We start from the raw sequence: 13,335 nt of genomic DNA, 5'->3' as shown, positions 1-13,335 counted from the left end.
AAAGGGGGCCACACGGGAAAGCACCAGGGTCCCTCAGGCAGCAGAGGGAGCAAGGGTGAAGCATGGGTAATAGTCTTTGTTGGGGTTTTCACAGGAAGGAATGGGCAACTTAGGGTAAGCAGGCTTAGGATTGACTAGTTTGGATAATTTCAGCAGGTTCTGGGGCATAGGGCGTATCCCTAGTTATCTGGTGTGATGAGAAAACAGCTATTTTGAGTTGCTGCCTAGGATTTTACAGTATAATAGCCCTGCTCACAGCCAGAGCCTGGACATTTAGATGAGGACCTGAGCTTAGGATTCCCACCCCAAGTTCCCACTTTGCTTTTCCTGGGGCACCTTTTAAAATAACCATTTTGAGTTGAGCCTGCAGCCTCTGCCCCAACCATGTTATATGTAATAGGTGCTTGTTACCCTGCTTTTTATCTCCTGCTTGCTGGACACCTGGGACGTCGGAGCACTGCCCTTCCCCCTGCTCAGTGGCAACCCCGACCCTGGTTTCTGGGATCTGTAAGTAACAAATCTTGTGACTTTGTGTAAGTTTATTGAAATTGCAACTTCAATCAAAAGGACCCGGGGGTTTCACTTCCTCCGGGTGGGAGTTCAGATGCTGAGGGAGCTACTTGCTGACCCCATGTGGGTGGCTGGTGCCTCCTCGTTCAGCAGGTCATAATCCGCATATTCTTAATACACCAGCTATTCCCCTCTCCCCCACCCCGCCAACACATCTGGTTCCTGGCCTTGGGGTGATCAGAGCAGGGAACAGTGGTCCTGAGCATGAGAGCCTGATGGAGGGGGTGGAGGGTGTGTGGACTCCAGATTGGTTGGTTTGCACATGGAAGGCGTGCTTACAGACAACTCGGAATGATTTCCTTTCTCTAGGAACTGGCCAGCCTTGGGAGGGGCAGTCTCTCCAGGATCAGCAAGATCCTAGGTGTCAAAACATCAAAAACCAGAAACAAAATGACATGATTAATATACTCACTGCTTGGGGGCTTATACACCTGGGTGGCTCAGCTCCACTGGGGTTGGGGGGCGGGGGGGTGATGCTCATCTGGGTCCTCTCTGTTCTGTTTATTCTCCAGCCTATTTGTGCCACCAGTACTGGTTACTATGATTACATCATTTCATTGAATATTATGTAAACCAATGAAATATGAGTGCCAAAGAAAGAGGCGTTGATACAATAAGATGAATTCTCTGGACTAGATAAAGGCAAATCGCTTTTTTTGTTTTTTAAATGCTATCAGTTTAGGTCCAGGCAAAACAACTATAAAAGATTGAGGGGAGACAAATCATAAAAACATGGGAGGATCTGTACTCCATTGGCTTCACAAGTGTTTTTAAAATTCTTACTCCATTTTAAGGAAATCAGACCTGAAAGTTGGGGGACTTCCCTGGCGGTCCAGTAGTTAAGACTTTACCTTCCAGTGCAGGGGGTGTGGGTCCAGTCCCTAGTCGGGGAGCTAAGATCCCACATGCCTCATGACAGAAAAACCAAAACATAAAACAGAAGCAATGTTTTTTTTTTAAGACATTTTGTGGGTTTGTTTTTAAAGAAACTGCATACATCATTGGAGGCGAACAATAATTTAAATACCATGCAGTTTCTGTATGTACAAAACCTAGGCCATAGAAATCCAGTTTTCTGTTTATACTGTCTTCCTCATACAGCCGTTGTCTGTTAAAGCAGAACACAGGAGAGTGCTCTGATAAAAAGAAGAACTATGTACAGGCACCCGGGAAGCAACTGGAAAAAAGCAACTGGTTTGGGGATCGACAGACAAATGGGAAGAAAGAGTCATTTAAGGTGACCTTCGCCCACTGGCTGTGCACAGGGAGACCCTGAAATTCCATTCACCGAAGCACACACCACAGTTTTCATTCAGCAAATATAAATACACGTAAACAGAAGCAAAATCGTAACAAATTCAATAAAGACTTCAAAAAATAAAATAAAAAATAAAACAGGGCTTCCCTGGTGGCGCAGTGCTTGAGAGTCTGCCTGCCGATGCAGGGGACAAGGGTGCGTGCCCCGGTCCGGGAAGATCCCACATGCCTCAGAGCGGCTGGGCCCGTGAGCCATGGCCGATGAGCCTGCGTGTCCGGAGCCTGTGCTCCGCGACGGGAGAGGCCACAACAGTGAGAGGCCCGCGTACCGCAAAATAAATAAATAAATAAATAAAAATAAAACAAACCTGAAAGTTGTAGCAAAAGACATAGGTTTGCTTTATGCAAAAAAGTGAGGAGACTCCAGACAACAGACCTATACTCAAAGGAAAGACCTGGGCCTGTGTTAAGAGATCGGTGAACAAATATATATGTATATGATTGAGGTGAAAATAAAACTGTTAAGAAATTTAAGTGTCTTTTTATGATTCCTGTCTTCACCTGACTTTTCTGTTAATTGATCAACTAACAGCTCTAATTATGAGTTTCTACTGTTACTGTCCCTATTCTTATAGATGAGGAAATTGAGACTTAAAGAAACTAATTTGCTCGAGATTTGAATGCAGGTCTTTCTGACTCCAAAGTCTGTACATGTTCTAAATCACTATACCAGCTACAGTGCCTGACTATTTTAGCCATTCAGTATTTTTTGAAGAGATAGAAAGATGAGTAAGAACTGGCCCCTGCCCTTAGGAAATTCATGGTCTTGCAGGAGAGGGAGGCATGTAAATAAGTCACTTTATTACATATAGTAAGTAAAATTATAGGAGTTCACTGACAGAGATAGAAGAGGGAATGGTGAACTTTCTAAGGTGTCAAGAAAGGTTTTGCATAGGAGGTGCAAACCTAGATTTAAAACTTTTTTAATGAATAGGCATATACCAGGTAGAGTGGGCTCTAAGCAGAAGGGATAGCATATACAAAGTTAAAGAGAGAGGATGGTAAGATACGCTCAGAGAAATACAGAGGTTCTGTGTCTGAAGGGTGAGGTGGTAGGAGAGAGTTCTCAAGGGTCAGCTCGTAAAGGTCAAGTCAAGGAGTTTGGACTTGATCGTCTAGAAGTTTGGGGGAGCCATTGAAAACCTTTAATCAGGACAGTGCATGGCTCTGTTTGCACTTTAGATTACTCTGGTGGAAGGGGCCGGGGTGCAGACAAGGTTGGAAGATGAACTGAACTGCATTAATCCAGGTGAAAAATCGCAGCTCTCAATTGCGACAGCAGCAGGTAGAATGCATTCATTAAGGATTTTAGGAAAAACTGGTAGGACTTTATAACTAGATATGGAGTGTGGAGGCCAGCCGTGGGTCTGGGTGGATGCTGGTGCAGTCACCACGGTGGAAAATACCAGTGAAGAAGGAAACAGTGATCTCAGCTTTGGACGCAATTTAAGTTTTCTGCAGGACCTTCAAGTGGGAACGTTCGACACAGCTAGATAATTGGCCTGGAGCTTAAGGGAGAAGTTGCAGGTGGAGACAGATTGGTGATTGTCCTTATACAGGTGGGGCATGAGAGGCAGAAGCAGCGAGGGGAGCAAAGGGCTGATGACAGGAGCCTGGAGAAGGGGTCCACCGAGAAGACGACTGAGAAGCAACTTCCAAAGGGGAGAGAGAAAATCCCGGCCAGAGCGTGGTATCAGAGGTGGTAGTAAAGAATTCCAAGCAGATTTGCCAACGGTCGGTCCTCCCTTGTGCCCCAGAAGGACCAAATCAAGGGAGAGCTGAGCAGTGTCCGCCGCTGTGACCTTGGATGTTTGGGTAGAACCAAGCCCAGATCGTGGTGGGCCGAAGTACCAGCAAGTTAGGAAACCAAGCAGAATACAGAACACCGGGAAACTGTCCCACATTTGAAGAGGGGAAGGAAGAGGGGCCGGTTTGAAACTAGGGTGAAAATGTGGCTATTTAATAGGGTAGGAGACACCTGAGCTGCTTTATGGGCCAAGGAGGCCATGAGGGGGCAACTGTATCTCAGGGGTTCACCCGTACCCGAAGCCCAGGTAAAGCGAACTTCCTATTCTCCTTCCTTCTTTTCTTTGGGACCTATTCTGAGCCCTCCCTTCCTTTTTTTAAAATCAGAGTTCGTTGTCAGCCGCTCCCTAATAGGGAATTTAAGAAGTAGCTCTTCCCAAGGGAGTATTCGGAAACAGCAAATGGCCCGGGAATCCCATCTGTTGCTCTTCTCTGCTGCCACCATCCTCTAGTCCCCACCTCCTTCTCCACCCCTCTTCCCATGCTCTGGCCTTTGCCTCTGCCCACAGGAATCTAGTTCAGGCTTTTCCCCACAGACAGGAGGAGTTACCACACACGTGGAAAAGCTCTTAGCCTTGGTTAACTAACTGTCAGCTCCTGGTACAGCCAGGCTGGTGGGAAGTACAGCTTGGTGGGCCAAGTTGTAACCAGGCCCGCTTGAGGACGCCGTTTCTTCCACTGTTCTATGAGGGATTGACTGAGCTCGCTGTGATCCCTTCCTGTGGTGTCACTGCTTGGTGATCCATACATAGAGAAACGAGGCTTAGCCCCAGGGCTTCCTTACACCTTGGCAAGTCCCATACCTGTGGGGTATCGATCACTTTGACCTGAATTATAGGAGCTTGGGTAGAAAAAGGGGCAAAATCCTGATCAGCTTCCTGCTGACCCCTTCGGGGTTTTCTTTTCCATCCTGCAGTCACTCACTGTCCTACATATTCTGCCTTCTGAAAGCTTGCGAATGGCAAGCGAATAGAAAGAGCACTGAGCCACAAGTAAGAAGGCAGCCATAGAATGCACCCATTTCCTAGCCATACAGTCTTGGCTAGGTTAGTTGATTCCTCTGAGCCTCAGTTTTCTCACCTGTAAAATGGTATTAGTAATACCTATCACATAGTGATGTGAGTTATTCTATAACAGTGCATATGTGAAAATGCCTTGCACAGAACCTGACATGTAAAAGGTACCTGTTTAAATATTTCTTGGGCCTGAATGCTTAGGAATCCACCATACTTGCAATTTCTATAATTTTATGGAATTAATATTTGAGCATGTCAAACCTGAAAAAAAGACATCACTTTTCATTAATCTTCTAGGAACTTCAGAAAGGATTTTTTTTCTTTAGTACATCCTCGTGTTGCTTTGTCCAGCACTGGCCTTCTCCCTCCATCTGAATCAGGAACTCTATTTTTACATTCCTTTCAACCGATAAAATTGCAATGCACTGCAGTGGTTCCCAAGGTAATAGAATAACTGTCTCTCTCACTGGCTCTATTTTTTTCTTTCTTCTTTTTTTCTTTTCCCCTTGATAACAGAAAGCTTCTTTTTTTCCCCTCCAGAAAAGAAGCGACATCACCCTGTCAATGTTAAATTCTGGCAGAAATGGAGCCACGAAAATAGAAAGAAAAAAAAAAACTTGGCAACAGCCAAGAATGAGAACTTGCATAGCATTTACTTAGTTGTATGTATTTCAGGAATACAGCGTCCTCTGTAGTATTGCCAATGATTGTCTCTGTGGTCAATGCTTATTTCTAAAATAATTCTCTTTTCAGTGCACGTAGCAGATTGATTGCATTGATGGCCCCTGTTCTCTACCTCTCCTTTTGCCTTGCCACTTTGCTGTTCCCTTCACTAAAGAGATGGAGTCCATTAACCCATCTCTTGCTTTTGGACTTGGCCATGTGTCTTGCTTTCATCTGAGGGATGCTTGTAGAAGGCATGCAGTCATGATGCAAGTAGAAGCTTTAAAAAGTACTGATGTGTTTCCCCTAGTCCTTTTGGACCCCTGACATCACTGTGAAAATGTGCCCAGGCTAGCCTTTTCGAGGGCTGTCAGAGGGATCCAAGCTAAGGCCATCCTAGACCATCCAGCTCCCATCAGCTGACCCCATAGGCTTGTGAACAAAAATAAAAAATCTTTACTGTTGTATGCCACCGAAGTTTTCTATTTGTTATACAGCAATAACTAACCGATACAGTAAATTTTGGTGCCTGGGGGGTGACCCATGCCTTCTCCAACTGCAATGGTGAAAAAATTCTTGTACTTCAAGCCCCACTGATATTATGGTTAACGGCCTGGAGAGGTAGTTTGAAATTGCCATTCTAGGTAAACTGCCCTTTAATTGTTCCCTAAATACAGCCTGTACATCCCTGCCTCGGTACCTTTATACATTTCATTCCTCCCTAGTGGAATGTCCTTTCTTCTCTCTTCTCTGCCTATTAGAATCATACCAGATCTCCAAGGACCTAAAGAAAACCGGCCTTTTCTGAATGCACCTTCTTCTCCCTTCACACCAGCCTCAAACTTTACTCCAGAAGGAGGGCACAGCTGGTGTGTCATTATCCATGCTGGACTGTTTCTCCCCAACTGCACCTCGGTCCCCCTTCCTCCCTGGTTGTCTCATGTGGCCCAGCCAATCTTGACCCTCCCTCCCACCCACTCACTTCCCCCCACTCCCTTTAGGTGCCCCACTGATGTGCTTCCAAAATTACCTTGTGGTTATCTGAGTAAACGGAAGTTTCCTGAGAACAAAGGCTTCGTATGTGCAGCACTTACAATAGCACCCAGAAGATTAAAAAAAATTGTTGGAAAGGTGGATGGAACAGGGATCTGCCGTAACTGTGGCCTGAAGCAGACTAGGCTGTTACTGACCCATCTAAATGGAGGCTCGGCCTGGGGAACTAACGTCCTCAGTAAGCTCGTCCCGTGTATGTTCTTGTCTTCGCAGACCAGGATTAAGTTGGCCTGGGTTCGGGGCCAGGCTAACTTAATCCTAGTCTGCGAAGTCACTCCCCCACCATCCTTTGTGCCCAGGCCCATGCTGGGCAGATGAAGATTCCCTTAAATGTCTCTGATATGCATTGAGCACTTTCTATGTACTAGATGTTGTTCTAGGTGCTTTCAGTGAATTAGTTCATTCAATTCTCACAGCAATCTTATGGGGCACATACTGTTAGTATCTCCCTTTTGTCGATGAGGGTTAGAAAAGATTAATTCACTGTTCTAAGATCAACTATTAAAAATACAGTCTGTGCAGACCCAGGCACACCCACCTAGAGTGTGTTATCGTCACCGTCACCGCATGTCTCCCCAGGTTCATGTCTTCTAAGGGCGCTTCTCTCGTTTCTCAGTCCTTTCCTCTGCCATGATGGGAGGCGAGGTAAGGGCTAAGAAGAGAAAATTGCTGCTTGATTATTTATTCTGTTTACTTAAATTCCCTTATCATTACCTAATGATATGTATTTAACCAGGAGGAGGCTCATCTTTTCTTATTTTTATCTATGTTTACCTACCCATGAAGATAACTTCATAAGCAGGTAAATGTGAATGATTAGCAAAGAGCCATGTAAAGCAAACTGTATTGCTCTTGGTAAGCCGTCTCTGTTTCTCAGTGGGCTGGAAACCGCACCATCGCTTCCTCTTTATCTTTGTAGTGAGAGCGCAACATCTGTCACTCGGCGTCTGAGCAACTTCAGTGACACCACCAGGAAAGGTCTCTGCTGGTCCAAATGGCACGCTTCCCACGAGTGGCATCTTTTTTTCTCTTTCTGAGTAAGTGTCATCATTCTGTAGGTTACTGTTGTCAAGGAGCTAGTCAAATGGAGACTGTTGGATGATAAAATGGGACAATTTGGTCTCTACAGGAAAAACCATGCCACACATCTCTGGTGCTGGCAATCATTTTTGACTTTTGATGATGTTCTTGGCTACCTAGACATCCTTGAGTTCCAGGAGATGCAATGTGAGGTTGAGTCCCATGAATCTGATCCCACTGGTTTTTACATTTGTGTGTGTGGCCAGAGCTGCTGATTTTGCTGGCCCTGCCTCCACCTTAAGTTCTTGGGCTAACTCAGTAAAAACCTTATGTTCTTGGGCTAACTCATCCCTGGAGATAGGAAGAGGCTTAACTCCTCAGACTGAGAGGTGATGTCTGATGTTAGAACTTGTCTAGATAAATGTGCCTTGGGGATGTGACCGGATGGAAGGAAGTGTCATGAGAGCACTTAGGAGTTTTAGGCTAACCTAAAAGAAGGTTCTGGACTTCATCTGTGAGGTGAAGTGGGAAGTGACTACTAAGAGCCTGAGAAAGGGGCAGGAAGGTTCACTTGGCTCTGCTGAGGGGCAAGTGGAAGGACCTCAGCTGGCCCAGGGGCATTTGTACATGGTTGAACAGGATGGCGAAAGGGGAAGCTTGCGGGGAGATGCGTGAACAGATGAACTGGGGAAGGAATGAAATAGTCTCAGAGCAGACAGAGCAGGTAGCAGCTACTTTTTAGTGCTCTGGGTTCTCTTAGCATCTGGTGAAGCCCACAGACCCCAACTTCGAATAATTTTTAAATGTGTGAATTAAAATGTATACGATTATAGGGAAAATCAATCATATTGAAATAGGGTTATTGAAATACTTTCAAGTAAATTTTGATGTAGTCATTTATTTGCTTCATTATTTATGTATTACATAAGAAGATCTGGAGGTGGTCTATGAACCACCAAACTTCAAAGTCGTAATGAGTATGAACAATATTTCAAGATATCTGCAATAGATGTGGTGTGATGTGAAAATATCTATGATGTATTGTCTACATTCATGACTGAAGAAAATGCTAAATTTCCATTAAGATTAGTGAAAATAAAGATGTGGGGTTTTTTTCCCACCCAAGTTTATGAATCTTTTCATCCCCCATGTGGACCCAAGTTTAAAACTTCTGCTTTAAAGAGACTGGATGGAGTTAGTGAAGGGACTTGGACAATAGGGGAACTAAAAGAGCTTAGAATCAGTGTGACCAAGGCTGTGGCTAATACATGAAAAGGGTGCAGCATTCAGCTCAACGGGGTGCTTAATAAACCTTGGCTTGAGTTGAATGGGGTTCATGTCTCAAAAGACATTGGGTAGTGTAAGGTAAAGATCAGATATGGGACCTGCTGGGGTGAGAGGTGGCCTGCAGGAGGTTACTGGGACCAGTTGCTGGGTAATCAGTGCCCACTAGACTGGCTTGGCAGACGTTAATGACCAGGTTCACTGGTGGGGCCCTTTGGGGACTGTTGGCTGGTGTCCTGTTCAGGTGTCTGAGTGTGATTCTCAAGTGTCTGTGCTTTGTGTCTGTGAACCGTGTGTTTGGCTTGTGTATGGGGAAACTGGGCTTACATTGTGCAATAAGTCAGACCACTGCAAATTCTCTCTTTGTCTTTTTTTTTTTTTCCCTAGTGAGTAAGATGAAAGGCCTGGGAAAAGGAGAGTAATAACCAAGGTTCAAAAAGGGGAAGCTTCAAGCCTTTCCATACCCCATTTAAACCATTACCTAAACTGGGTTATATAATTATTTCTTCTAAATTTAAACTCTTCCTAAGCACAACTTTTGTGTAGAGCCACAGTTTTTATGTGAAAAACATATATATCAGGAAGTAACTTGAAAACAATTTTGGAAGCCTGCTATCTGTCATTACAAATACAGAGGGAAAAATGAAGGAAATTAATTAAATTATGGATGATCAACTGACCAATTGCATTGTTTGGCAAATGTATACCTTGTCCTAATTAATTTTTTAAATAAATATGTAAAGACTGATGAATCCTATTAGAATATGGGGCCAGATGAGGTTAATGTCATGGGTAAATGAGCTCTTAGACTTAGCCTTGTCTGATTGGTCTGTCACCCCTCACCCTGAATAGCTGCCCTACAGATAAAAGTCATTAACATGGGAGGGTCCTGGGGAGGGGCTACTGTTTGTCTTACTGGGGCTGCATTCACGAAAAAAAAAAATCCACTGAATTATGGATGGAAGCATTCTCAGCCTCCAAGCAAAAAGGGATTTTATATGGGTAAAGGAAGAGAAGTCGCTTGTTGTGTTTGGTGTTCTCCAGCTAGGTTTTGTATAAGGTGGAAGCATTGGAAGTTGCTGTTTTTGCGTATCAAAAGTGGCCAGGTGTTGGCCACATTTTATATAGGTCAAATAGCTTCCATTCAAATAATACTGAAATAGAAAATTTGGCAATCCCATTAATGTTTTTGGAAAAAGTCCACACCATTAGGGAATTCTTTGTGTTACAAAAATGGGACTCCAATGCAGTATGTCAATGCCAAGCTCTGTGTCCATCAGTCAACAAGAATCTGACCTGCTGTGCAGAGGTGCCTAACCCTCTGTCTATTAAAAGAGAAAGCAACGGGTCAGTCCTCTGAGGTATTTCACTCTTTAGGAGGAGAGATATGTACAACATCCCACAGGAAACAGATGTATAATAAGATGCTTCAGTGTATGTATGATTCCCCATGCATGGCCATTTGAATTGGCCTCTGTCAGTCATTCCTTTTTGTCTCCACAATACCTGTTAAACCTTCACACTGTTTCTTCCGCTTTTCTGAGTACCCTCCCAATCATGTTCTTGACCTCGTGCCTCTACTAGCACCTTATGCCATTCATCATCCTCTCCCTGGCTTCATCCATGTCTCCCCTCTACAGCTCCTCTGCCCGTAGACATGTAGAGGTACCCGTGTCTATCCTCCCTCACTGCTCTGCCCACGTCCATCTACTCTTTCTAAATGCCACCCTATTCTATCTCTTTCCCTTCTCCATGACGCTTCTTGAAGTAGTTTATGCTTCTTGCAGTTGCTTCTTATCCTTGAAATACTCTGCTTCTGCTCTTTGGAAATCTCTTTTACAAAGATTTCCACTGACCTCCTCATCATCAAACTACAAAGACTTTCGTCTGCCTTTAGAGTCCTTACCCTCTCAGCCGCATTCCAGTGCTGACAAGCTCTTTCTGCTTGGACCGTTTTGCTCCTTTGGTTTTCAAGCTACTGCGTCCTTGCTGCCCTGCCAGCTGATTCTTCCCTCCCTGATTCTTCCTTCTGTAGGTTTTGTTCCTCATCCTATCCCCTAAAGAGAGAGATCCTCTAATAATCTCTCTTCAGCCCTCTCCTTACATTCCTGAACGCTTCCCAGTGTTTACATGTAACTGACATAATCTGCATCTACAGCCCAGAACTCTCCCTAGTTAACAAGCATTTACAGGAAGCAGTGAGGAAACAATGGACACAGCCAGGAATTTGACATGTGTAAATCCAAGTTCAGTTCTGGCTGTACCATTTACAACTTTGACATTGCTAAATATGGGAACATCTCAGAGTTCTTAAGAGGACTGGATTACAAATATTTTCAAAGGGTTGAGTAGATTTTAAAGTATAGATAGATAGATATAGCTACAGATATAGACATATTTAAATATTATTTCCAAATGTTTGCTGGATTTCCTTCCTGATTTTTCCATGGTACTCTAATTTAGTATTTCCAAAATTAAATGCACCATCTTCTCCTTCACCTTCGAAGGTACACAACAGTACCTTTTCCTGAGATCCTTATTCCTGTAAACAGTGCCATTACTCCCAGTCACCCTTACAAAACCTGGTATCATCTTTGATTTCCTCCTGCCTTCCATCCCTCCATCTACCCCTTCTACTTCCAAGCATCTAAGACACTGAAAAACTGTATAGATCTTATCTCCACAGTGGCTCTTAAATTATAGCCACTTTCTTTCCATTTCTATTGCCTTTATCACTCCTCTTCTGGGCTACTATCATTACCTGATGTCTACTTCTAACTCCATCATCCTACACACTTCAGGTTAATTTTACTAAGACCTTTCAAATACTTTCAGTGGGTTCCCCATTGCCTAATCAATCAAGTCCAAACTTTTAAACATGATAGTCAAGCCCTTCATGCTTTGGACTCAAAATTCCTACCCACTCTTACCTCTTTCTATTAATCTTCATGTAACTCTCCCCTTAATCCAACTGATTACTCTCTATTTCCTGAACAATTCTTTTGATTACTACTTATACAGTCTTTTCATGAAATCTCCTTCACCTAAAAGGCCCTGTCTCTCCACTTAACTTGTCATAACCTTCTCCAAAGTCCATTTTTAATACTATATCTTCCATACACCTTACCTATTTCCATCCCCCAAAATGTAATGTCTCCTTCCTTCAAATTCCTCAAAGCGCTTTTATCATATTTCTTTCCAGGACAGATGACTACCACCCTACTTGAATAAACTGTAAAATCAAGAAGTCAGAGACTATCCCAAACTCATCTTCATATCTTAGTCCTTGAAGCATCAGAAACACTATAAGTGATTGAACAAATATTTATTGAATTAGTAGGCGAAGCAGTAGAAAATGAAGTGCTAGTTTTCAAAATAAAATGTTTCACATGTGGTACCATCTCTCCGAAAAGTCATAAAAAATGTTAAGTGTTGCCTAGACACCAAAAATAACATTGTGGAAACATGTCCTGACATAAACATCTTAGTGGTACCTCAGAAATCATATTTTTTAAAACATTTTTATCTTGAAATATAACATATAAGAAAAGTTAATAAAACATAAATGTGCAATTTAACTAATACATAAAAAGTAAAAACCATGTAATCACTATGCAGGTCAAGAAATAGAACATTGCTAGGACACTAGAAGCACCCACCCACCTTGCCACATGTCCCATCCAGACACACACACACACAATCACTTTGCTGACTTTCATGGTACCTACTTCCTAGCTTTTTTTTTTAATAGTTTTACCCATTACGTTTGCATCACTAAACAATACAGTGTGGTTTTCTTGCCTTTCTTTAAATTTTATGGAGAGTATAGTCAAAAAGATTCTAAAGTGTTCAGCATCTTTCATTAAACACAGTGATCCACGTTTCTGCAACCAGTTGCAATTCACTCACTTTCCTTTCTGTATAAGATTCCATTTTATGAATGTACCACAGTCTGCCTGTTCTACTGTTGATGGACATATGAATGGTCTCTAGTTTGGGGGCTGTAATGAACACTGCTGCTATGGATACTTTTTCACGTGTAGCCTGGTGCAGTGCTCACGTTTCTCTAAGATGTATGTCTCTAAGCCTGGCTAGCATTGCTGACAATGTTTTAAATTGCCTTTGTAGTACAATTTTTTGGTAAATAATATTTTAAAATTTTACTACTGTATGGCATGGGGAACTATATTCAATATATTGTAATAACCTATAATAGAAAAGGATCTGAAAAAGAATATATATATGTGTGTAACTGAATCACTTTGCTGTACACCAGAAACTAACACAATATTGTAAATCAACTATACTTCAATAAAAAGTCATCTGTTTTGAAAAAAAATTAAAAATTTTTTCTCCTATGGTCCAACTTCTATTCCTAAATGCTTATTACAAAAAGAGCCTAACATACATATATCACATTAACTGGGATTTATGAATAAATTAGTATATTTTAAATGATTACTGGAAATTTGTGTGATTGGTTGACTGATTGCATATTTGTTTTCCAGTTTTGCATTGATTGTATCCATATGCAATTTTTAGTTGACTGTATCAGGTGATCTCTTACCCTTTCTCCCTATGTTTTTGCAGGTCCCCTCCTATCAGA

The 13,335-nt window shown here is 42.7% G+C and overlaps 1 protein-coding gene across 1 annotated transcript in view; it reads left to right on the top strand.

Moving 5' to 3' along the window:
• The first annotated feature begins 7,334 nt into the window (after window positions 1-7,334).
• The window catches only part of CD101 (CD101 molecule), a 36,663-nt gene continuing 30,662 nt past the window's right edge, over window positions 7,335-13,335 (top strand). The window contains exon 1 of the mRNA XM_019920100.3: window positions 7,335-7,462. Within this exon, the coding sequence (XP_019775659.2) occupies window positions 7,420-7,462 (43 nt within the window). The 5' untranslated portion in view covers window positions 7,335-7,419. The remainder of the gene's footprint in view (window positions 7,463-13,335) is intronic.

The sequence above is a fragment of the Tursiops truncatus genome, chromosome 1 (genome assembly GCF_011762595.2).
Source record: "Tursiops truncatus isolate mTurTru1 chromosome 1, mTurTru1.mat.Y, whole genome shotgun sequence".
Taxonomy (NCBI): domain Eukaryota; kingdom Metazoa; phylum Chordata; class Mammalia; order Artiodactyla; family Delphinidae; genus Tursiops; species Tursiops truncatus.
This window is presented reverse-complemented; position numbering and strand designations above follow the sequence as displayed.